This window comes from Momordica charantia (genome assembly GCF_013281855.1).
Source record: "Momordica charantia cultivar OHB3-1 chromosome 3 unlocalized genomic scaffold, Mcharantia_2.0 BLBB01000003.1, whole genome shotgun sequence".
NCBI lineage: Eukaryota > Viridiplantae > Streptophyta > Magnoliopsida > Cucurbitales > Cucurbitaceae > Momordica > Momordica charantia.
The window spans coordinates 23,211,553-23,236,295 of NW_028275161.1; the positions used below are offsets into that span (position 1 = coordinate 23,211,553).

General features: G+C 34.0%; 4 protein-coding genes across 8 annotated transcripts; 3 read left to right on the forward strand and 1 right to left on the reverse strand.

The window, feature by feature from the left end:
* Window positions 1-1,608: 1,608 nt before the first annotated feature.
* Window positions 1,609-4,073, reverse strand: LOC111008640 (cytochrome P450 78A5). The gene is made up of 2 exons (XM_022281386.2): window positions 2,956-4,073; window positions 1,609-2,580 (listed from the first exon to the last, which is right to left on the reverse strand). Exons 1-2 carry the CDS (start codon window positions 3,937-3,939, stop codon window positions 1,963-1,965), a joined length of 1,602 nt encoding a protein of 533 aa, XP_022137078.1. The 5' UTR covers window positions 3,940-4,073; the 3' UTR covers window positions 1,609-1,962.
* Window positions 4,074-9,900: 5,827 nt separating this feature from the next.
* Window positions 9,901-14,650, forward strand: ABCB27 (transporter associated with antigen processing protein 2). Its single transcript, XM_022281859.2, has 17 exons — window positions 9,901-10,285; window positions 10,491-10,556; window positions 10,979-11,014; window positions 11,105-11,179; window positions 11,304-11,428; window positions 11,719-11,818; window positions 11,928-12,099; window positions 12,183-12,301; window positions 12,392-12,502; window positions 12,604-12,748; window positions 12,821-12,953; window positions 13,086-13,161; window positions 13,243-13,308; window positions 13,430-13,537; window positions 13,614-13,721; window positions 13,801-13,998; window positions 14,115-14,650. The coding sequence occupies exons 1-17, from the start codon at window positions 10,250-10,252 to the stop codon at window positions 14,310-14,312; spliced, it is 1,872 nt and encodes a 623-aa protein (XP_022137551.1). The 5' UTR covers window positions 9,901-10,249; the 3' UTR covers window positions 14,313-14,650.
* A 480-nt stretch (window positions 14,651-15,130) lies between these two features.
* RBL12 (RHOMBOID-like protein 12) lies at window positions 15,131-19,175 on the forward strand. Its single transcript, XM_022281342.2, has 8 exons — window positions 15,131-15,745; window positions 16,605-16,725; window positions 17,438-17,557; window positions 17,741-17,851; window positions 18,221-18,265; window positions 18,544-18,648; window positions 18,731-18,772; window positions 18,863-19,175. Exons 1-8 carry the CDS (start codon window positions 15,369-15,371, stop codon window positions 18,950-18,952), a joined length of 1,011 nt encoding a protein of 336 aa, XP_022137034.1. The 5' UTR covers window positions 15,131-15,368; the 3' UTR covers window positions 18,953-19,175.
* Window positions 19,176-19,958: 783 nt separating this feature from the next.
* LOC111008876 (uncharacterized) lies at window positions 19,959-24,743 on the forward strand. 5 transcript variants are annotated; one of them, XM_022281735.2, is made up of 7 exons: window positions 19,963-20,329; window positions 20,908-22,081; window positions 22,163-22,244; window positions 22,418-22,484; window positions 23,299-23,466; window positions 23,616-23,676; window positions 24,381-24,743. In XM_022281735.2, the coding sequence occupies exons 2-7, from the start codon at window positions 21,019-21,021 to the stop codon at window positions 24,575-24,577; spliced, it is 1,638 nt and encodes a 545-aa protein (XP_022137427.1). In that variant the 5' UTR covers window positions 19,963-20,329; window positions 20,908-21,018; the 3' UTR covers window positions 24,578-24,743. The 5 variants fall into 5 exon arrangements, with proteins under 5 accessions (XP_087978169.1, XP_022137427.1, XP_022137426.1 ...); XM_022281734.2 differs by having other exon boundaries at window positions 19,963-20,188; XM_022281736.2 differs by having other exon boundaries at window positions 19,963-20,179.

Genomic DNA, 24,743 nt, shown 5'->3' on the forward strand with positions numbered 1-24,743 from the left:
ATTACTTAATCATATGACTGAAATTTCCAAATGTCACTGATTTTAAAACAACGTTAATCCAATTGTCCTTCTTCATGTGCTCCACTCCATCGTACTATTTTTTTTTTATTTATATTAATATTAAATAAGTCATGATAATATATATATCTTTTTATATCTATATATATATATATGTACAATATCTTTTCACCCTTGGAATTATAGTTGAAAGGATTCTCTCAAATTAATGGCCTCTAATGTTAATAAAACTTCATGTTCCCACATTTTCAAATGTTGCATGCATGTGTCATGTATTTATATATAGAGAGAGGGAATCACCAAAAAAAAATGCCATTTTGTAGTGCAGTGCAGCTTGCACTCATTTAGGAATAAATTACAAGCAGTATCCAAACAATTAAATAACATAAACAAAAGGAAAAAGAAAAATGATACATGAAATGCTTTTGAATTTATATTGGATATAATTCAAAGAAATTCCCAGAATAATTCTTTAATAATTTTGGGGAAAAAAGCAGTGGAGCTTTTCACCAGCAAAACTTATGGGGGTAAAAATTAGATATAATATATATATATATATATATATATATATATTTATATTGTGCAGAAGGGAGGGATTTGGATCACAGAAAAGGGGGAACATATCATATTATTACTTTGCTTTTGGTTCTCATTCCTCAATGATTTCATATATATATGTTTCTCTGTAATTAAATATACTTTTTTCTTGACGTCAAATTTACTCACATAATTATTCCATTTAATCCAAAGAATAATATTAATTAGTTAGAGTTTAATCAGAGAGATATATGTGTGGTTTCTTAACCTTCTCAAAAGCCTATTCAAAGGGGTTAAAGTTGCACCGATATCATATGCCAAGGACGAATAAAGAGAGGAGAGATTGGAAAAACTAAAAGGGAATATATAATTTATTTTATTTTTTGTGAACCAATTAATGTGGCAAATGTGTGTATAAATGATATAATATTATTATGTTAAATCTAGTTGAGATTTAGGTTGCCATTAATTAGTTAAATAAATGTGATCTGTTTTCATTTCTTTTATCCTTTCATATTTTGGCTAAGAATATTTTCACGGCTTTACTCTGAGCTTTAAAACAGGCGTACTAGTTCTTGTTGAAGAAAAATAGTATTTAGGATCCGTTTAAGGGATGTGAATCAATAGATGAGAGAATCAAAATTTTCATTACATTAATCGTCAATCTTATTAACAGTAATCTGACACGACAGCTGTCTGATCCTTTAATAATTACAAAGTTCGTAGGTAGCCATCATTGAGATTTTTGATTTCGTTTCCTCTAATTTTTTTTTCATTTACCTTGGTCTCTTAGGACTAATGAGCCCATCCATAATAGTTGGTTTCTAGACTTTCAAAATACATAACTTCGATATCTAAGACCCCATTAGATAACAAAATTACAATGGTATGATATTGTTCACTTTGGGCGTAGCTCTCACGATATGGCTTTGCTTTTGGTTTCATCCAAAAGATCTCATATCAATCGACATAATTGTCCTATCTTGTATAGTCATGATTATTCACTTCCCTATCTAATGTGGAACTTTGCTGGTCCTACTTACAAATCTAACGGAAACAAAAACAAATAGATCACATTTTTATTCAATACAAACATGTGTACACTTGCACGAGAGTTTGCCCTAGCTCCATGAAAACACAGATTACATTACACATAATTTGTAAGTTTTACTCACACATAACACAACAGCCACCAAGGTCACTAACCCAACAGCCACACAACACCTGTTTATATCCAAACTTTTGCCCTAATTAAAAAAAAGCAAACACATTTATAACATAAAATAAGCCCCTTTAAACAAAATATTACTGTTCTTTATCCATCTCCATAAGCAACAAACTCCAAAATCATGGCTGAACTGAAACCACACAACCCCACAACCCCACAACCAAAGTTCTTGTGATCACTCAACCAGCTTTAGCTTTAGCCCTAGGAACAGCCTGACAGATTAAAGGCTTCTTCATTTCCAAGGAGAGCTTCAAAGATTCAGATAAATCGACTCCATTTTCAGGACCCACCTCCCATTTGAAGCTCTGAAGCAACTGAGCGAGCCAGAGCTCGACTGTGGCTAACCCCATGGCTTTACCAGGACAAACCCTTCTTCCTGAACCAAATGGCGCCAGTCTAAGATCAGACCCCATTATGGACACCTCCTCTTTCATGAACCTCTCGGGGTTGAATATTAATGGGTCGACCCAGACCTGGTCGTCGTGTGTTATTGCCCACATGTTAACCATGGCGGTCGTCCCAGCCGGGACGAAGTGGTCACCGATGTGGGTGTCGTGGATGGCGAGCCGAGCCCATGAGAGGAGCGGCCCGGGTGGGTGTACTCTTAGGGTTTCTTTCACAACTGCATGGAGATAGGGGAGGTTTGGTAGGTCAGAATCTGAAACATTTCGGTTATTTCCAACCACTCGTTCGATTTCAGATTCGACTTTGGCTTGGATATGAGGATGAAGAACCATTCTTGCTAGTATCCATTCTAAGAGAATTGCCACCGTGTCTGTGCCCCTAAAGATCATCTCCTACAATTTTCAAATTGTTAAAACTACCACTAAATTCAAAAATTTGATTACAATAAGTCACTGCTAGAAATGATATTCTGAAACGGAATCCAAAATTATGTTAAATTATTGCTCAAAAGCTTAACCATTTTCTTAATAGAATCAAGAGGGAAACCCAATTAACACAAGAAATAATGGGAAAAGAAGAAAAAGAGAAATGATTCTGATTCTTGAGACATGATCAACTTTTTCCATGGCTTGTTCTTGAATGTGTACGAATGCCTATTTAGTGGAAGATTGCATCCACCATAAAAACAAACAAAGAATATATATGGAGAGAGAGAGTGAGATATTGGACAACTTCACATGGAAAAGAAAAGAAAAAAAAGTACTTACCCACAGCACAGCAATCATATCAGAGTCAGTGAGTTTGTTTTCCTTTTCCAAATCAAGCAACACATCAACAAAATCCCCAGAGCTGATGATCTGATCATGATGATTTCCATTATAATTTCCTTCAATCCTTCTCTTCATTCTGTGCTCCTCTATGATTTTCCCAACAAAAACATTCACTTTCCCAACCAAAATTTTGCACCTTTTTCTCACCCCTTGCAAATCCAGCCACTCCAAAACAGGGAAATGGTCACTCCAATTAAAACTCCCCAGCAAATCATACCCTTCACTCACCAATCCCTCAACCTCACAACTCTCACTCTCATCACCAAATCCGCAACTTCTCCCAAACACACTCCCCATCACATTATTCAACGACCCAAAATGCAAAACTTTCCTCACCTCAACCTCCCCATTTTTCTCCATCAAACTCTCAATTTGGTCCACCATTTTAGCCCCAATCATCCCCCTCAGCTCCCCAAAACTTGAAATTCTCTTAGGACTAAACAAATGGGTGGCTGAGATTCTCCTAAGAATCCTCCAATACTCCCCATAGGGAGCAAAACCCATTGCTCTATGGAACAAAAGCTCGTAAGCCGACTCCTTAATTGGGCGATCAGCAAAGGCCGAGCTGTTCAAGAGCTCTTTGGCAGTGATGGGGTTGCTGGAGATCACAAAACGAGTGAACCCAACTGAGAATGACATTAAAGGTTTCGCCTTTAAGGTGTTGGCGAGGTTGGCAAGCACTCTATGGGTGAGAGAAGAAGTAAAGGCCGAAGCTTGACCGAGAAAAGGGGTGCCACAAGGCCCAGGAATGATGGGTTTGTTCCTTGGCCTTGAAATCAGAGCCCAAGCCAGCCCACCGGGGCTGAGGCAGAGGGCAAACACTGTGACAAAGAGAAGAAAGAAAAGCAAGAGATGGAGATTGGCCATTGTTGAGCCAAACCCAGATGAAGGAACCAACAGAAACTCGTATTCCAAAGACATTATTGAGAGATCGATGGAGTTCAAGAGCAAGATCAGCAAGAGAGAGATAAAAAAAATACAAAAAGACCTGAAAATGGAGAGAGATATGAAAGAGAAGTGAGAGAGAAGAGAGAAATTGGATGGATGGAGCGAGGGGTTGGTGAAGACGAAATGCGTGGCCTAACAGTATATATAGAGAGCTGGCCAGGCAGTTTGAGCCTTCTTGGAGGCAAAGAATATTGCAATTAAAAAATTTAATATGGGCTAAAATATATCATTTCAAACTTTTTTTCTTACAAAGAAAAAATCTTTTTCAAACTTATTCTATCTTAGTCTCGGTTACATATAATAATAATTCTATTTTAACCAGTTGAATTACATATAATAATAATTCTATTTTAACCAGTTGAATTATGTTTGGAGCATAATTCTTATACCTTACTTTTTCGTCCAACATAAGGAAAGTTATAGCCATGAGTTAATTTATTTTGTATTTGGAAGGAATATTATTTCAAAGAATATATAAGATAAAATTATGTGGTAACAAGGAGAGTTAGGTAGCAAGTTAATATCTGTCATCTTTCAACGAGATATTTCTTTAGCTAGCCTTGGGTATATTTTTCTGTTGCAGGGTCAATTTTGAATAGACAAAATAATAATAAATAATAAATATAAATAAAAAGTTAATAATCGATTAAATCTTTCAAAAAATACTTGGCTGCATGTCAAATCTTGTCCTCACTGAAATTTTGACAACTTATTAATTTTTATAAAAGTTATTGTTTTTACATTTCTCTCTCTTAGTATCAAATATTTAATTGTAGTAAAGACAAGATTTGAACGAAATATTTTCCTAAATCTTTAGCAAGATCGCTACTAACTTTTTTTTTTAATTTAATAATATAGGTCGATGAAAATTTGAACTTTTAGACAATATATCTTAACAATTAAACTATACCGAGGTAAACTATGCTGTGAAATGGTGATTTATTCATTCATTATTTATAATTTATTATTTAAATATATTTAATTGTCTCATTTTTAAGTTGATGGTACAAAACGCATTTGTTTTTCCACACAAAAAGCTAATACCCTTTTTCTCTCTGTCTTCCAATCATATTCTCCATCTCTCTTATTTTCCTTTAATTTTATCTCTCCTCTAAAGCAGATTATTCTTTAATTTGTTTTTTTTCCCTCATTTTTCTTCTCTAAGCCCTAATCATTTCATATTTGACAAGAAATAATTTGAGTCACAAAAACGTAATTATGGCCATAATACTATGAATCCAATGTTTCTAATCTAGAATCACGTTTATTTAAGTGAAACAAAGGTACAAAGTTTGGAAACTATCAAATCAAGCCATTCCCAACTTATAATTTCTCCTTCACCCCTACAATATATGGACTCATTATTGGTTAAATATAATAATAAGGCATCATATTCTATATTTATGTTTATTATACATTCAGTTTATCGTATCCTCTTCAAATTATTATAAATATTCAAAATTTAGTATGAGTTAATTAGTTTGATAAAAACTAAAGTTCAATAAAGTATTATTTTCGTTGATGTTTAAGGAAATATAACTAAAGTTTAAATAATGAATATTTTCAAACAAAATCTCATGCACATAACAAAAATATTAAGATCCATCTTCTTAATTTTTTTTAAGTTAAGCTTCTAAACACTATTTTCATTTATGTATTTTTTTATTTTGTTATCTACTTTTTAAAAATATTTTCAAAACCTAAACTACCATTTAAAAAAATTAAAAATTTTGTTTATGTTTTTAAAATTTGACTAAGAGTTCACCGTGTTTTTAAGAAATGTGAAAAATATATCAAAGAAATTTTGAGCAAATAAACAAAGTTTTTAGGAAAAAAAACAAAAAAAAAATGAAATGGTTAGGAAAATGAGCCTAAATGATTTACTTTAAATTGTATTAAGACCATTCCTATTTAAATCCAAACACAAATTTTCCAGTCTCAAATACTTTCTAAGAATGCATTTAACAATCATAGTCAAATTAAAGTTGATGTAATGACAAATCATCTTTCCAAAATAATAATAATAATAATAATTCTCGAAAAATGACTAAGATCGTCAAAAGTAGGGAAAAAAAGGAGTTATTGCATAGCATAAAAAAAAAAAAGCCTATAAATAGTTTCTTCTTTTTTTCTCGATCTTCTAATATTAGATTCAGAAGATTTTTCCTTTCATTTAGCATCCAAACACCATATTTTCACGTGCAGGTTTAATTTTCTAGAGCCTCATCTAAACAAATTAAAAAGAAAAAATGGGAAAAGGAAAAAAAAGATGATTTATGATCTTAAATGTTCAACAAAACTTACCATATATTAATTTTGTTGAAAAGTACATTAATTTTTTAGAATATTTTTGTTTAAAAAAAATTTAGAATATATTCAAAACGCTACATTGAAAAAAACAAAAATCTAATCTATTTTGTTTATGCCAATATATAATCTCGACCATAAAAGCTGTTATTGTTTGGTTTTTAAACATAGGAAGATGGATGAGAGTTTCAACATGTTGGGTCTGTTTGGCAACAGGTAAAATCACGAATCCAATGTGTTTATGTTATAAAAGAAAAAAAAAAGTTGTTTTGGTTAATTAATCATGAATTAATTACCTTAATTAGCAAGTGGGAGTTGGTTAAATCTTAGTTTATGTGCTTGGAAATTTGAATTATATAGACATTTAATACTTGGATTACAATGGCTCTACGTCAACTCTGTTGCTGACCAAAGACAGCCTTTGAACAATGTCTGGGAAAGATCGACAGCTTATGGACACAAAAGTCTACTCTTTTTCCTATTCTCATTTGAAAATTTTAGATTAAATTAATTAAGTTGGCTCCTAACTTGAATGGGATGCCCTTTTTTTTTAATTATTATTTGATGATGTTTTCAATGTTCCATTGTAATATAATCAATATATATGAATTAATCTTAGCTGAGAAAGTATAAAAAGTTCACTGGTGTTTAGTTTTTGAACTTTTAAAAGGTTTAATTACATAAATCTTTTAGCCTGTGAATTACAAATTCGGATCAAATTTTGTCAGATAAAAATGCATTGGAAATTTTTATAATGTTTCTAAAGTATAGATACTAAATAGACACAACAATAAAAATTTAGGGACGATATGGTATAAATATTTTAAAGCAGAACCCTAAAATATGAATTAGGACTAAATTTATAATTTAATTTTAAAAATTAAAATGAAGAAATTGATTTTTTAGTACAACATCCAAGATGAGAATTTGAACTCGAAATTTTTTAATCGAAAATTAGTGACTTAACGGGTTAAGGTATGTGGCTGATTTTGAATGAGATTTTGAAACATTGGTACCTAATTAATTAGGATTGTTACCTAGAAATTAACGATGAAAAAGGTTGTAATGTAGGTACAATTAGTGGACAACGCATTGATAAAGCAAAGCAATTACGTATTGTATTAATTTGGTGAAGGCAAAAGATCTTTGACCAGGTCAACTTGTTGGAATCTTTTGAGACATCTCAACTGGTTTTATGTGAAAAACAAGACCAACTTTTCAAATCCAAACACATTTGGCTTCTTTGACTTGGTAAACACCCTACAACCTCAATCTATTCAAAGTGTGTGTATTGAAACATTTGCAAAAATTACCTAAAACATTTGTGCATTATTTACTTTATGTAATTTCTTGTGTTTATGAATACAAATTTTCACGACGGAGGGATGATACATCTAGCTGTATGCAAAATAATAAAATAGTGTTTTGTTGTGTAACTCCAACGATCAAGTTCAAGATAATGTCAAGATGAGATGAGAATACGATAGAGTTGTTTCTATGTCGGTATTCTCTAGAAATATGTATATAAGAAATAATAGATGAAAGACGTGCTCTTTTCGCAAAGTACATGTGAATTTCAATTATTAAGGAGATTTTATTTAATTTATCACGTGCAACTTTTTAATTACCGAGTAAGAAATTATTAGGGTAAATGAGTTCAAATTTGGATAAAGATCAAACTTTTAATTAAGAAAGCATTTGAAATTGGTAAGTTTCATAGTTTTTCATAGCTAGAGAAACTGTGTATAGAGTGATACATTACGCTCTCTAGATTGATGGTATGACGCATCCAAAACTAGCTTAAGAAAAGATAAATATTTTGTACAAGCATGTGAGCATCCCATGATTTTGTTTTATGAAGGTAATTAAACTATGATATTGATCAAATCGACTTGAAAAATTACTTCTCATTCATGTGTCTAATAAATTAAATTAGGTATAATGTATCTACTAAAGCAAAATAGATGTAGATGTGAACTTGAAAAAAGACAGTTGGATTTTAGTTATTGTCTAGAAAAGTTAGAGAAAACAATTGAATAAATGCTTTAGCTAGGCAACATCAAATGAACAGTATATTGAAAAAGCAAAGGTTGTGTTGGGTTTTTAAGGTTTCAATTGCTCAAAAATGGTTGGGTTATTGGAGACATGTTTACAGCTTCCAAGGGAAAATATCATTAGTTATTCTCAATTCCCATTTCCAATTTACACTTTCAAACTTTCATTTCCTTTATTTATTAATTATGGGACTTTGAGGGTTTCCTTTTCATGAATATTATACTTTTTTAATCCTATGATAAAACTCAGGTAGGTGACAAATTATTTCAGTTTTCTTTTACTATTTAGTGTTACTAAACATTATGTTATATGTTGACTAGTATTGGTCTACTTTGATAATTACCCTTCTATATTTTTTTTAGATATCTAATCTTGACAATGTAGGACAGGATTATTTTTTTTTTTATCATTCAAATACCTGCCACCTTTAAATATTCTCAAAATCTGTTCCAAATATTATTTTTGTTGATTGATTGGTCAATCTTATAAATTATAGTAATGAATGTAGCACCCGGAAAGAAAAAGAAAAAAAAAACTTATGAAGTGTATCTAAAAATCATGTTCAGATCAATTCAGATATTAATTTTCCTGTCGCTAATTTGTGGAGTTCTTGGTTAACTTGGAAAATGGAAGTGCAGTTTTTGAATTGGGCTTTAAGAGTCCATTATTTCAAATCAAGCCCAGTCCACATGATCTTTCTGCCTAGAGATGCTCTAGAAAGGCCCAAATTCTCTCCACAAAAAAGGCCCAACTCTGGCCTGGTTTTATATTATCTTGGGCTGTCATCAAACAACAGTACTGGAATATTTCATTAGATAGCCTTGTCTCTTTAAATTATTTATTTCTCTAAAAAGTCATTTCAAATATAGTGTTTATTTTTTATAATTTTTCATCATAATTATTAATTTATATAATCGATGACCTAACTGGTAATTAATTAAAAACTTTTTTTAGTACAACATGGATGGTTGGGATTCAAATTCATAATTTATTGATCGGAGATAAGTGCCTTAATTGTTGAGTTACATTTAATTAATTAAGATTAAATTAATTAAGATTATATTCATATACAATTCAAAGGTAACATGAAACTTTAAACACAAATTTATATTAAGAAAAAATTTAAAATTAGTATTTTGTATCATTTATTCATTAACATAACTATCTAAGTTTTTATTTCTTTGTCTTATATAACATATTTTAAAAGAGAAAACAAAAGAAGTTGTTCAAAAAATGTTATTTTATTTTCGAAGTTTGACTAAATTCAACGGTACTTTCCAAAAAGCAAAATATATATATATATATATATATAATATTAATTAAGTATAATTTTAAAAAATAAAAAATTGAAAGCAAATGTTTTAGGGAACAGCGACCTTGTTCAAGAATGAACGAACCCAACTAAGTATACCTTGAGACTGTTCATTGTTCAACGAAATTTAACATTTTTTTAGAATAAAACAATTTATGGTAATCTTGATTCTTGAAGAAAACGATCAATAATATGTTAAAAACTTAATTAGTTAATCGAGGCAGATTTCTAATATTTTATTTGATTTTCTGGCGAAACAAACATGCCTAAGCTGTAGAAATTAGAATTTATAATACAGCCTTCACTGGGAAAATCGAACAATGAGATTAATCAGGGAATTGGGATTTGTCTGTTTCCCATAATCTTGCGGACGGAAGTGAACGAATCACCCATTCATCACACCGCTGCCCGGATAAGTGGCCTCGCAAAGTTTTCCACAAGTTTAGTCAGCAGAGAATCATATAAAATTCAAAGCTCTGGGCCTTTTGGATTTTGCAAAAACTCCACAAAAACTTGACTCCAGTCTTCCCCGTCGCTGGCCGGTTCTTAATTTCTCAAGTTTTTGTTACCCGGTTGCTTTTTGTTGACAGTTTTGCAACGATTAGGGTCATGGGAAGCCACAGAGTTCCGCTGCTTGATCGTGGGGTAAGCTATTTTCGTTTCCATGGAGTTCGTGGAGAAATGGATTTGGCTCTTATGTGAATGAAACGCTTTCTCTTCTTTACTCCCTTTTTTTTTCTGTTATGGGACTTGAAATTTCTGAATAAATTGTTACTGTTGCTCATAGAGTCCCAATGTTGATTATGTTTCTGTGGGTGTTCATTGATTGTTTTTTCCATCCTTTTTACAGGGACGGCGAAAGAGCCCATTGGAAGATCGTGAGTTGACTGACCTGGAGCATGGGGATGCTGTCCCGGTAATGGGTTCTGTTAGATCTTCACTGAAGTGAAGATTATGATCGAAGGATTTTTAACTTTATGACCATTTAGTTTTGGTTTTCTATTTTGGAAATTAAGCTAATAAACACAGTTCCACCTTTATTTGTTTTGTTATCTTAACTGAATCTCAATAGTATCTTGCTCTAATTTCCTTATGAAAATTTCGGTATTGGGTTAGATGTATATTGCACATGTTCCAGCGATTCACATGCCATCATTCAAATTTGGTTAGAAACTCAAATGTATTTTTAAAAAGATGAAAAATATACCAAATAAATTGCAAGGAAAGAAAGTATAATTTTTAGAGTAGAAAAACATAAAACAAAATGGTTATCCAAGGGTGCCTTAACTAGTTTTTTTGTGTTTGTTACCTGATGTTGACTATGGTTGCAAATTTCAGCCTGCAAATGTTGGATTTGGCAGAGTACTTTCACTTGTAAGTGAGTAGGTGTTTTTGTTGGCAGAAGCCGTCATCAATTTTCCTGCCAAAAGCTTTGAAGTTCTCAACAGCTAAATTCTATTGCAGGCAAAGCCTGAAGTGGGGAAGTTGACAATTGCTACCGTTGCTCTTCTGATTGCTTCCACGTCAAGTATATTGATAGTATGCATTTTTTGTGTTTTTAATTTTTATCTATCTCTTCATAGCTCTGAAAGCGAAATTATGTCCATGAACTCAGTGTTGATTTTACTACTTGATAACACTCTTTGAAATGCTGATCCTGTAGCCAAAATTTGGTGGAAAGATTATTGACATTGTATCTGGAGATATTGACACACCCGAACAGAAAAGCAGAGCTCTGAAGGAAGTCACGAACACCATTGTATACATTACAACAATCGTCTTAGTTGGGTATGAACATTTAGACTTTTTAACCTTAAGCATGATATGTGCAGTCATTGTCTTGTATATAAAACTGCCATGGTGTTATGCTTGCCAAATCCTAAACCAGTTAGAAGGGGAGACTAATAGCTCAGGTTGTAAATTGGGATCTGCTTTGTGAGGTCTGCCATTTAGAAGTCTATTTAGAACATATTTCTGGTTAATTTAAATTATATTTTTGATCCAGTATTATGGCTTCTAAGAAATTTTTTGTCACTCACTTACTCAAGAACTTATCCATAATTCATTGTGATTTTCAGTTCAGTATGCTCAGCTATTCGAGCTTGGTTATTTTCTTCTGCTAGTGAGAGGGTTGTTGCTCGCTTAAGGAAGAATTTGTTTACACATCTTCTCAATCAGGTAACACCCCCCAATGAGAAAAAAAGGGGAAGAAAAAGCTAAAAAGTCTGACTAGTATTCCTTTTTCTTAGAATGTGAAAATCTTTCTGGAAAATGTTGAATTTTGTAGGAAATAGCCTTCTTTGACATTACTCGAACAGGAGAACTTCTTAGTAGGCTATCTGAGGATACCCAAATCATTAAGAATGCAGCAACTACAAATCTCTCTGAGGCCCTAAGAAATCTATCTACTGCATTAATTGGGTTGACCTTCATGTTTTCAACTTCTTGGAAATTAACACGTAAGAGTTTGAACATTGAAGCTATTAATATGCAGGTTTTAGAGTCCCAATATGCTCATTGTTTTATGGTCTATCATTTCTAGTATTGGCTTTGGTTGTTGTCCCTGTTATTTCTGTTGCTGTTCGTAAATTCGGTCGCTTCCTTCGTGAACTTTCTCACAAAACTCAAGCAGCAGCTGCTGTATGTGCTTCAATTGCTGAGGTATAAAATTTCAGGTTGTGAAAATAAGTTGGACATTATCTTACATGATGAAATCTAGAGTAAAGAAATCATTGTTATGCCTTTTTATAGGAATCTTTTGGTGCCATACGAACCGTCAGATCTTTTGCTCAAGAATCCTATGAGATATCGCGATACTCTGAGAAAGTTGATGAGACATTGCAACTTGGACTTAAACAAGCTGTGAGTCTGTTTTGAAAGTGAACAACATCTTTTCAAGCTTGTATATGTGTCTATGTTTCTGCAAGCTCACAGCTTTTACTCCCCATCTTATCATTTAACAGAAAGTTATTGGATTATTCTCTGGAGGTCTCTATGCGGCATCGACCTTATCTGTTATTATTGTTGTGATATATGGGGCTAGTTTGACAATCAAAGGGTCCATGACCCCAGGAGCTCTGACATCCTTCATCCTTTATAGTTTAACAGGTAAAATTTCCATATTTTATGGAGCTTTACTTTCCCATGGTGAACAAGAAAGTTAACTATTTCGCTTTGTAGTTGGAACCTCCGTATCTGGGTTGTCTGGATTGTATACTGTAACCATGAAAGCTGCTGGAGCTAGTAGACGAGTTTTTCAGCTTCTGGATCGTGTATCGACAATGACAGATTCGGGAAATAAGTGCCCTATTGGGTATGCTCATTTTTTGTTCTTTTTATAAGTTGAAAATGAAATGACCTCCTTTGTTTTGAATGGGAGTGTTCGGATCAATTTTATGTTGATTTCTAAAGGAGCAAAATGATTACACTTGGTAATGTAATGCAGCGATGAAGATGCAGAAGTCGAGTTGGACGATGTCTGGTTTGCATATCCGTCCCGCCCTAATCACACTGTACTGAAGGTAATTTAGTTACTATCTTAAATTCTAGTTCTCTGGTGATTATGCAGTGTTATTGAATTATAACAAGTTCATTGGGTACAGGGAATAACATTAAGACTGCAGCCTGGCTCCAAAGTAGCTCTCGTTGGTCCGAGTGGTGGTGGAAAAGTAATTTTCTCTCTTTTCCTTGATGCTTGTTTCTTCTGTACTGATTATAACTAAAAGAATGAGAGCTAATATATGTGTTGGGAGCCTGCTAACATAGGGTATGTTTCTTTGTTTGCCACAGACCACAATAGCAAACCTGATCGAAAGATTTTACGATCCAACTAAAGGACGGGTTCTGATAAATGGGGTTCCTCTGGTAGAGATATCACATGATCATTTACACAAAAGGGTAAGTTCGATATCATATTAAAGATCATATTCTGTACGATCTTTTAAACTTTGATCGAATACTTGTCGATTGGCAGATCAGTATAGTCAGCCAGGAGCCTATTCTTTTCAACTGCTCCATAGAGGAGAACATAGCCTATGGTTTAGATGGCAAAGTTGACAGCACTGATGTAGAAAATGCAGCTGTAAGATCTCACGTCCTTTTGCCTCCTAGAAACCTTCAAGGCCAAACCTGTTGTCTAACTTGAACTACTGAAATCACAGAAAATGGCAAATGCACACGACTTCATATCAAACTTCCCTGAAAAGTACAAAACCCATGTTGGAGAACGCGGCGTAAGGCTATCGGGCGGTCAGAAACAAAGAGTAGCTATTGCAAGAGCGCTGCTTATGAACCCGAGAATTCTCCTTCTGGATGAAGCGACAAGTGCTCTAGATGCTGAAAGTGAACACCTAGTACAGGTCTGTTGTGGATTCTTCTTGTTTGGTCCTTTAGAAACTCAAAGGTTTTCTTTTCAGCACCCCATTTCCGATTTCGTATTTATCATTCTGAGTTCTCATCAATGGATGCGTTTTAGGATGCAATGGATTCTTTGATGAAAGGCAGGACCGTGCTAGTCATTGCTCATAGGCTATCTACTGTCAAAACAGCAGACATCGTGGCGGTTGTTTCAGATGGTCAAATTGTCGAAAGCGGAACACATGACGAACTCCTTAGCAGGGATGGTGTCTACACTGCACTGGTGAAGAGGCAACTGCAAGATACAAGATCATAAGTGGCAAATGGAATCTACATATCAGAAATCATTTTTGCTTCAATGACTGAAAGAAGCTTAATCCCTGTTCTTCTTCCACAAAACTCCGAAAGTTCCTATTTCATTTAGTTATGAGTTTTTCTTTTTCTATAAGAAAGATGTTTGTGTTTTACATTTGATAGTGGGAAACCAAGGTCTTACAGTCAACAGCTCAGCAAGAAATTCTCCAGGATTATGTAATTCTAACACAAAATGCTGTTTAGTTGACAGAGAACTGTGTAAACTTTCTGAGAATACTCAAAAACAGAAATTAAACAGAAAGTGAAAGAACATCATTAATAAATTTGAAATTTCCTCAACTCTTTTTTTAGGACAACAAAGAAGGGATTGAATCTCAACTTCAAGAGAAAGTAATATTCATGTTGACTACTTCTATTACAAATTGAAATGTTGAATGAAGTAATTCTAAATGCCTAACGTACACATATTACAAATATCTTACCATTGAAATTTAACTAATTAACTGGTTATGTGTATATTTGAATATATACTAACTAACCGAGACATAGACACTTTATTCCCCTACCCATTGATGGTGAAATTTCTCTTTTTTTAGTGCAATAAATGTGGGCGGATGATTTGACCTAGAGAGGTAATTTTTTTAAAAAATTTTATAATATGAATAAATATAAAATTGACTGGATAGTCCATGCTAGAGCAATAGATCTTTTACATATTTCTATTATATATGACATTGTTTCATTTTGATTTTACTCGAAAGATCTCTTATCGATGAAAATGATGTATATATTTATGATCCACCATTATCTTAGTGACTTTAGTTGCAAACCTAAGCATACCACTTCGGTGGTACGAAAAAAGCTTACTTTGTGACATTCCAATACTACTCACTTGAAAATTTTCAATCTTTTGGAAGGAGAGATGGAGAATTTAAAGTTGGCTGTATCATTTCCCTCTTTATAGATCCCTTGTAGCCTCACCCACTCCAAGCATAAACTTGTTTCAGGAACTCCTGAAGGAAGGAATTCTTCCTCGTAGGCCATAATCAAGAAAAACATGAACAAACTTTTTTCTCTTAAACTTGCATCAAGAATTTCCAACTCCACTGCGACCTCTCGCCCTTGTAAGAATTGCACTTCTTTCGCCACACTAGTGCGAACCCATAACCAAAACCACCTGTTTGGCTCCTTCATCAGTCGCCCACTTCAGGATCACTCGCATTCGTGGAGTTCGCAGCGAAGTTTTGCGGAGAAAATTCATGGGCTTTTCTCGGTCTCAGTGGTCGGAAAGCGATTCTTATTAAATTCTTCGAACACCCTTTTCAAGGGGTCAATTAGGAGTCTGATAGAAAGGAGGTTTTTATTTACGGGAGCTCAATTTTCGAAACTGAGATTTCAATTGAAACCAGGTTTTGATTTTCAATGGCGTGGCAGGTAATGTGTTTGCTCTTTTTGCGACTTTGATTGTTTTATGATAAAATTAACTCCTGACATACACAAATGAATTCGAAGCTGAAGACCTTGTTTGAATCAATATATTCAGCACTTAAATCGTATAGTTTTCAATTACTTTCATTTTTTTTAATTGTGAATTCGAATTTTCCCAATTGCATTGTCCTGTTGAAGTTGCAAACGGTGTGCCTCACCGTCACATAAGATTATGTACTACGATTAACTTGAGCGATTGCACGAGCAGTTGGGAAGTCTAAATACTTCGAAAACAATTGTTATGCTGATCACTACTGGAAATGGCATGAGGAAAGATGTGAAGCTTCTAATTTCTTCAAATAAGCTAAACCACTCCAATTTCTCTGTAGCTATTAGCAAATGTTATCTGGGTATTGTGTAGTGATGTGGGAATGAAAGATGTTCTAGAGAAACGTCTGAGAATTTGAAAGACAAACTGTTATTCTTTGATATTGGAAGTTCTTGAAAGTTTGTGGAACCTGATCGTTATTATTAGAGGGATAACATCACGAGGCTCCCTGTTTCATTGGACACTAGCATTGTTTTCTAGGCGTCCCCTGTAGTTGGACTACTACTATTATGAAGCTTCCTTCTTTATTATTTTAGGATTAGCATTGTTATTATCTTAGGTTACTTTTGGTTATTATTTCACTTATCAAAATAACTTAATACAACCTTCTATACTTGAATAGGCTTAGTGGATCTTTTAGTATTGAATTCATTTAAAAGGGTTATACTTATTTTAACAAAGCGGAGGATACTTGGTCTCCGATAAACAGTATTGATTATGTGGGGAAGTTCTTATTTTCATTTCTCCTTTTTGCAGAAGATCCTGGTTTCAAAGGCTAACGAGTAATGATGTGGTGTTGGGCTTGATTATAGCTAATGTTGCTGTTTTCCTCCTCTGGCGGATTGCCGATCCTGTCTTTATGTCTAGAAACTTTACTGTAAGTCCTCAATTGCAATGACTTGCCTCAAAATTGCTTCTCAACTCCCATTTTGCTTAGTATCGTTCATCAGGGAATCAGGATAACAGGATGTATGAGAATCAATAATGTCTAGACTAGAAATCTTGATATTCAGGTCTTTGCATTACTAGAAATCAAGAATAGTAATGTTTGTTCTGTGGGATATATTCATGACAACCTTGTGGAGATGACTGGAAATATTTGATAGCTATGTTTATTTTGCAACACTTTGTCCCTATGAATGTAACGAAATGACCAACTTGTTCTACCAATACCTCTCTAATATGAAAAAAGAGGATGTTCGATGGAATTGGTATCGTAACCCATCACATCTCATGGGTATCCAAATTCACCCCATTGGCATCTAGGATGCCCAAACCCCCAAGATGCTTAATAACCTACATTTCTTGGAAATGAAACATGGAATTTGCGATACCTACCACATGGACATTCAGGATTTCTCAAGATGAATGGCCCCTAAAAGTTGTGATCAGCTTAACATCATTAGCAGTTTTCATTTTTTGTTTTTTCAGATAACAGATTGATAAACATGTTTTGAGAAATATATGCGTCAAAGTGAAAATATTTGATGCAAATTTTGCAAGTTTTAAGTTTCAAAGCTTGGAACTTCAATTCTCCTGTTCTCTGTTGGTAACACTATATCTCCAATGTTTAAATGTTGTCAACACAGATCTCTGTAGAAAATATTAGAAGCGGCCGCGTGCATACATTGATAACCTCTGCTTTCAGTCACGTTGAAGTTGGCCATATAGTATCCAACATGATTGGACTCTACTTCTTCGGGATGAACGTATGACTATCTTTCTTCCAACTTCTATTGAGTCATCATTTTTATTTTCTTTCTGTTTTGCCTTGGTTCTTCCAGAACATAATAGTAACACTTTAGTGTTACATCTGACACTTTCCTCAGCCTTTCTAGAAATGATACTTGATCTATGCTGTGTGAGCTTTTATATTTTCCCCTTTTTAACAGATTGGTAGAGTATTTGGTTCCGAATTTTTGTTGAGATTGTATCTTGCTGGAGCAATTGGTGGGTCGGCATTTTACTTGGTGCACCATCTGTTTCAAGCATCGTCCTCAAAGGTATGAAAATTCCGTCAAATTACTATGTATGGGCTCAATTCTTTCATTTAAATTTCAAGGACTCTTGCAGAACTTTGGTCGCAGAGATGTAACTGTGTCTATAAGATGTAAAGGTAACATAAGAATTTTAATTTAGACGTGTATTATGCAGATGAATCAAACTAGAAACAAGACTTCATTTGGTATATTTCACGTAGTTAAGAAAACTCTGATTCCAATTGTGCGTTCATAATGGTAGAGGAGAAGTTCAGCTGTCAATGGAACAAACCATCTCGACAGAACTTTTCTTGTTATATTAACACGGGCTATTTGCCAACTGTTTTACAAACTGAATCTTAGATGGCATTGTATATTTTCTGCTTTCTACAGGACCGGCCATTTTGGGGCAAGGACCCGATTCGGGCACAAGGATTGGTATGCTTCCAGAAATCCTTCTAGTTCTCTACTTAGTTTGTTACTTTTTCAACTGTAGAAGTAGACTGAAGACTCCAGATATTCGCATTAACGAACCCGTTCCCACTCGAAATTTGTTTTTCTGAAATATTCATACACCATATGCTGTGTAAATTGTTTTTGCCACCATATGCTTTGTTCCTTCAACATTACATTGTACCGATCACCATTGACTTTCAAGCATCAGAATATTTGTTAGAACTTGAACCATCATTGCTACATTTTTCTTGATCACTTAGGGTGCGAGCGGAGCCGTGAATGCTATCATGCTGCTTGATATATTCCTCTTCCCAAAGTCGACCCTCTATCTCGAATTCTTTATACCCGTTCCTGCCATCTTACTGGTAAGCTCCACTCTAAATAGGACAACTACTCACAGTTCACCATGAAATAGCTTGAAATAGTCCTCCTTTGCTTCCATTACAGGGAATTTTTCTCATTGGGAAGGACATGTTGAGGATACTAGAGGTATGATGTTGTTTTAAGTTAATAACTAATCTTTTCCATCCATGGAAATAAGTCTCAGACAAATATATGAAACATGTTTGATCTGTGCAGAATGATAGCCAAATCTCAGGATCTGCCCACCTGGGGGGTGCTGCAGTTGCAGCCATAGCCTGGGCTCGGGTTCGCCGCGGACGTTTCTGAATAGCGGAAGAATTTTCGTACTCGCAATCCAGATTCAATGCAGCAATGCCCATCATCAACTTCTTTCACAGTCCCTCCCTCATTCTGCATTTTCTTTTTAATGTATAGAAGCTGAATGGTTTCTCCAGGTTTAATTGGTTTTTATATGATTTTTTTATATAATTTCTGATTTAGGTAATATATGTCACTGCCTAATGCCAATCCATTGGAGCCTTTTTTTTAACCTTTTGATTAAATTTCTACTCAATGTTTATTTTTTATTTATTTATTTATTTTAGTTTTGTAATGGATTAAAAATGCAAATGAAATAGGGAGATCATCTTTAGAATCTGTTTGGAAACAATGAGAAGCTCGTTCACGACTGGAATTAAACGTTGGCCTGGATAAGCCGGGGAGGGTTGATTTGACATCTTTTTTTTTCTCTTTTTTTTTTTTAAATCATGAGATGAATTTAAAAGTATTTAATATGAATTATACAAATTGATGAGATGGGATTTGATATGCTATAAAACTATAATTACTAAGATAACAAGGCAATATTTTCAATTATATTTGAAAACTTTTTTTCAATGAAATAATAAATTCATCCCAAATTTGGATGAAATTATGGCACAAAGATAGTAATATTTTTTTAGTAATTTTCAATAAGTTTGAATCTCTTTTTTATCTTGTAATATAAAATTTAAAAATAAATAAATATACTATATTGAGCCGTTGTTGTAAAGTTGACTAATATTATTTTTCAAAAATAGTATAAAGTTTGAAATTATTGTGTCATTTTTAATTTGTGTTTATATTTCGTTTTTTATTTATATTCATGTTTGTTGTTTCTTCTCCTTTTTATCATTCTCTAATAAATGGGAAAGTAACCATATTTAAAATTTAATGAGAGTGAAACTATATATAATTTAAAATAATTAGACTTTATCAGTTGAAGTGAAAACCCTAGGACCTCTTTTGAATAATAATATTATAAATGTGGAGAATGAGAATGAGAATGAGAAGTATATAATTTATTTAAATTTGATAATGAAAAATCAGAGGAGAGGATTGATGCTCAGTGAGCCGCCGATACGCAAATGGGCTGCCCCAGAGAAGAACGACGGCGCTACATCCATCAAAATAAGAGAGATTTTGAGCTGCCATCAGACGACATTCAATGCCACGGTTTTCTTTTCTATCCTGCCAATTACTGCGTGTTCCATCTGCCTCTTCGATCGATCTCATGTTCGATCCGTTGAGTCTTTATCTTTTTCTCTCGTTTTTACCTAATCTTCATGCTGAGTTTTTACTGCTGGGTCAGGTTTTGATGGGAATTCAACTGGGTTTCTTGTTTGATATGGGTTTGACTTGTGCTGCTGTAGTTGCAGTTGAGATGTAGACTATCTTTCCTCTGCCTGTTAGCTTATCTGAGTTTTGCTCGTTTAGTTGTTACTGTTGTTGATTTTGACTTCAATTTGTTCTCAATCTGTTTGGCTATGCCCATTTTGTGCATCTCGCTTCGGAGCTTATTGGCACTCTGTTTTTTTACTGAACAGTGAGGAATTATGTTGTTTCATGTCAATAAGGAAGCGGGTCTTTATGAATTGGTATAGTTTTAAGTTTTAGAAAGGAAAAAACTGCAATTGTGCTTGTCAGGAACCTCAAGATTAACTTTGTCCTGCTTTTTTCCGTGAAAGTTTAGAAGCAGCACCTCGATCTTTTCCTTTCTTTCCATTTTTGGTATATGCCTAATTATTATAGTTCTGAAGCAAAAGGAATAAAATCTTAGGCAAGCTTCTGTGCTTTGAACTTTTTACTTTTAACAACCCTATTCTAGGTCTGAACTAAGCTAGGAAAGGAAGAAAGGTCCAGAGAAGTTAGGCTCCATTTCTTCTCAATAATTAATATCTTCTGTTAGGCCTTGAAAGGAGATATTTTGATTTTGATGACTGTATATTTTATATATGTATCAGGTAGGAGAAGATTCCTGCGAGGGAATACTTTAAGAGTTCTTAGAGAACTTACCATTTTGCATTTTAGAGGATATTGCACGTGATTTTGCAAAATATCTGGAAATATTGGTCATGGATATTTCAGAGTCTGATACAAGTCGAGACTTGGAGCACAAAACGAAAAAGAGAAAGCAAGAACAGTTTGATACTGCTCCTGAAGTTAACAATGTGGGCAGTGTTTGTTCTGGTTCTGAAAATGCGTCTTCAATGGATAATATCCTGTCTGAAAATGATCCAGCTCCAGATGCCACGATCATTATATGCTCAAAGTTGGAATCTGAAACAGGACAATCTCATCCAGTGATATGTAATCCGGAAGGAAATGTTCATGGAAAGGAGCATAACGATGACCATGAATTTTCAAAGGATATGGATACAGAGCATGAAAATATAAATGGTTCTGCGAGTCTTATCCTGAATACAGTAGATGTAAAACAAAATGTTGCTAGATATAGTATTGAAATGGAAGAGCCGAGTTCCATGAATGCTTACAAAGAAGACTCTAGGGTCTCTGAAGATCCAAGTTCTAGGAGAGATCACGATGATCATGGAAACGTAGCCATTGTTCCCCAAGAACTGACCAAGGAAATGATAGATGGGACAAAGGATGCATGTATAATTCATCATTCTACAGAGAAAGCCTCCGACTCTGATTATCATTTTCCATGTAACGAGCAGGAATATGAGAGGGATGATTCATTGAAAACTTCAGATATAGAACAGATAAATGGTGCATGTGGTAATAATGTCTCAGAGAAGTTTGTGAAAGATGCCATGGAGGAAGCTTCTGTTTGCTGTACAGTTGGGGAGGAGAATGATGATGAAACTTCAACAAGCAAGGAGCAGATTATATCAACTCCTTCCTGCATGCCTCCTGAAGAAGAAAATGCTGATACTGTGAAGGAAGAAGAAGAAGTTGTATGTTTCTCAGCTTCTGGTGAAACAAGCATCAGTATGGATGCTATTATTGAAGAGAACGCTCCATTGTTGGTATTGGATACTTCAGAGAAAGGAGATTCTATTGGTTCTTCAAGGAAAAAGCTTCTTGTTCTTGATGTAAATGGACTGCTTGCAGATTTCATTTGTTACGTTCCTTATGGGTATAAGCCAGATATAATAATAGGACAAAAAGCAGGTGACAATTGACAATTACGTATCTTTATTTTTCACTTTTCCTAAAAGATCAATAGTGAATTGGCTTGTTCTTCTCTGACAGTATTCAAGAGGCCATTTTGTGATGATTTTATAAAGTTTTGTTTTGAAAGATTCGAGGTGGGTGTTTGGTCATCAAGAACCCGGTAATGTTCAATTAACAACTTCATATGCCTTTACACTTTACCTTTTCTGCATTGTCTGATTATGAATTGTAAATAATTTTGTGCTCTGTATGTTTCATTTTGTCGTTTCATTGAGGTAGCCTACTCTTTCACATGCTTTTGTCCTGAATGTGTAGCACTATGCTAATTTGCAGGAGAAATGTTGACATGGTGATAGATTTTCTAATGGGAGACTTAAAACAAAAATTACTCTTTTGCTGGGTAAGGCTATTATTCTATTTTTATTTTACTTGTTTTTCCACTTTCAGTATCATATATCATATGACATATCCAAGTAATGCTTGGCGATTTCATTCTGCAAAAATATATATAAATATATTTCCTTGGGGGGAGGGTGGATTTTGATTCAATCATATAATATTTCTCATCGTAATTCTTGAAATGTGAAGTGGAAATAATGTGTTTGAAATTGGTTATCATATGGCTTATGATTGTACATTGATTCACAATTGTCTCATATGAAGGTCTGACACTGGGCTAATGCTGAAAGTTGTGAAACCTGTGGTGCTTCTAAAAAGGTTAAGAGTCGTTTCTTCTTCTACAAACCTGCCCAGACCCTTTCTTTTCTATCTTATCGGTTAGATTAGCCTCCGATAAAATGATTCCCTTAGACTCTTAGAGTATTTTCATGGATTTAAAAAGTGCGCATAGGCATGGATGCAAGAGAGGCACCTCATATAGAGTGAGACAAGGAAACCTCTGTGAAGTGTGTGCCAAGGCCCCTGACAGCTCTTTTCAATATAAAAACAAGGGGACCATTTCTTTGGCATGAAAAAGAATTTACTAGAACTGTTCCCTGAACTAGTTATTTATTTATCTACCATAATTATTGATTAAGACCTAAGAGGGTCATGCAGGTTTTGGGAAAAGTTCGATCATTCAGTTCCCTCATCCATACACATTTTTCAAATGTCAAGTCATTTTATGAGTGTGCACTCATCTAAAAGTAATGTCTTCTGTAAAATCATTGGTAGCAGGTTTTTTTTTTTTGGCCATCTGACACTGCTCTGTACAGGATCAATCACATTGTACCGATACCACATTCTCTACCGTTGAGAACATGCACAAGCCTCTAGTTTTGAAGGAAATTAAAAAGCTGTGGAAATACCTTAAGCCACGAGAGTTTAATGCATCAAACACTCTATTGTTGGATGATTCTCCACACAAGGCATTGTGCAATCCGGTTAGATGTCTCATCTCTCCTCTCATATCTTTGTTTTCTTGTTTCCTTTTCTGAATGAGGCTGTGTACTATCCCCTTCTATGCACTCCATTCTACTGCTATTGCTAACAGGCATTTTTCATTTTTTTTCGGGTGCTTGTTATCGTGTAGGCAAACACTGCAATATTTCCTGTAACGTATCGGTTTAGGGATGTTGCCGATACATCGTTAGGTAAATGCTCTTCCAGTTATAAAATATCACAATGCTCTTGACATGATAATGCTATGTTCATGCTCTTCCATCCATAGTGCATGTCTTGACCTTGAATTTCTAGCATGTCATCTTCTGACACAAAATTCAATTCTGACAGTTCCTTTGAAATGATGGAATATATTTCCATTTCTCATTCTTTTTACTACTGCTGCCCAATTCTTTATCAGTATATTTTTGTTAAAGGTTAAAAAACACTTTGTTCCAATACTTTTAGCAACGATTTCGTCCTTAAATTTTTAATATGTAATAATTTGGTCATACTTTTACATCTGTAACGATTTCGTTCTTATACTATAGTAATGATTTAGTCCCTAGTTTAGAATTCGTAACAGTTTGTCTCTACCATGTAAAATCCTGTCAAGGTGAAGTGTCAATTTACGTGATGATTTAGTTCCTATAGTTTTATGGACCTATTTAATTCCTAAGCGGTTTATTGATCTAAATGTATTAGAAAGTTTGCTATACCTTGATAAATTTTACCGGGTAGGGCCTAAATTGTTAGAAATTTTAAATTAAAGAGATTAAATCATTATATACTATAAGTTAAATCATTATACTTTCACTATTTCAGCTGAAAATATAGAGACTAAAAGTATTTTTCTAACCATTTTGTTAAATTACATTACTTCCAATAATTTCTTACCATCAATGGTTCATACCAGGACCTGGAGGCGATCTTCGAGTTTATTTGGAAGGCTTATCAGTGGCAGAAAACGTTCAAAAATATGTCGAACAGAATCCTTTTGGTCAACGTCCCATTACAGAAAAGAACCTGTCTTGGAAGTTTTATCGACGAATCATATATTTTGTCGAGCGCCAAAACGATCGGGACGATACCAATTCTTTCAAATGGAACTGATAGGTAAACTTGAGAGGGCATTGTAGCCTTTTGGTATATATGCTGTTGAAGGGTTTTTGGTGCATAAACGATGAATTTCTTAACCTTAGTTTCTCTTGATTCATAATTTTCCTTAGTTTAAAACAAAAACATGAATGAAATATAGTGTGGTTAATTTTATAGTCAA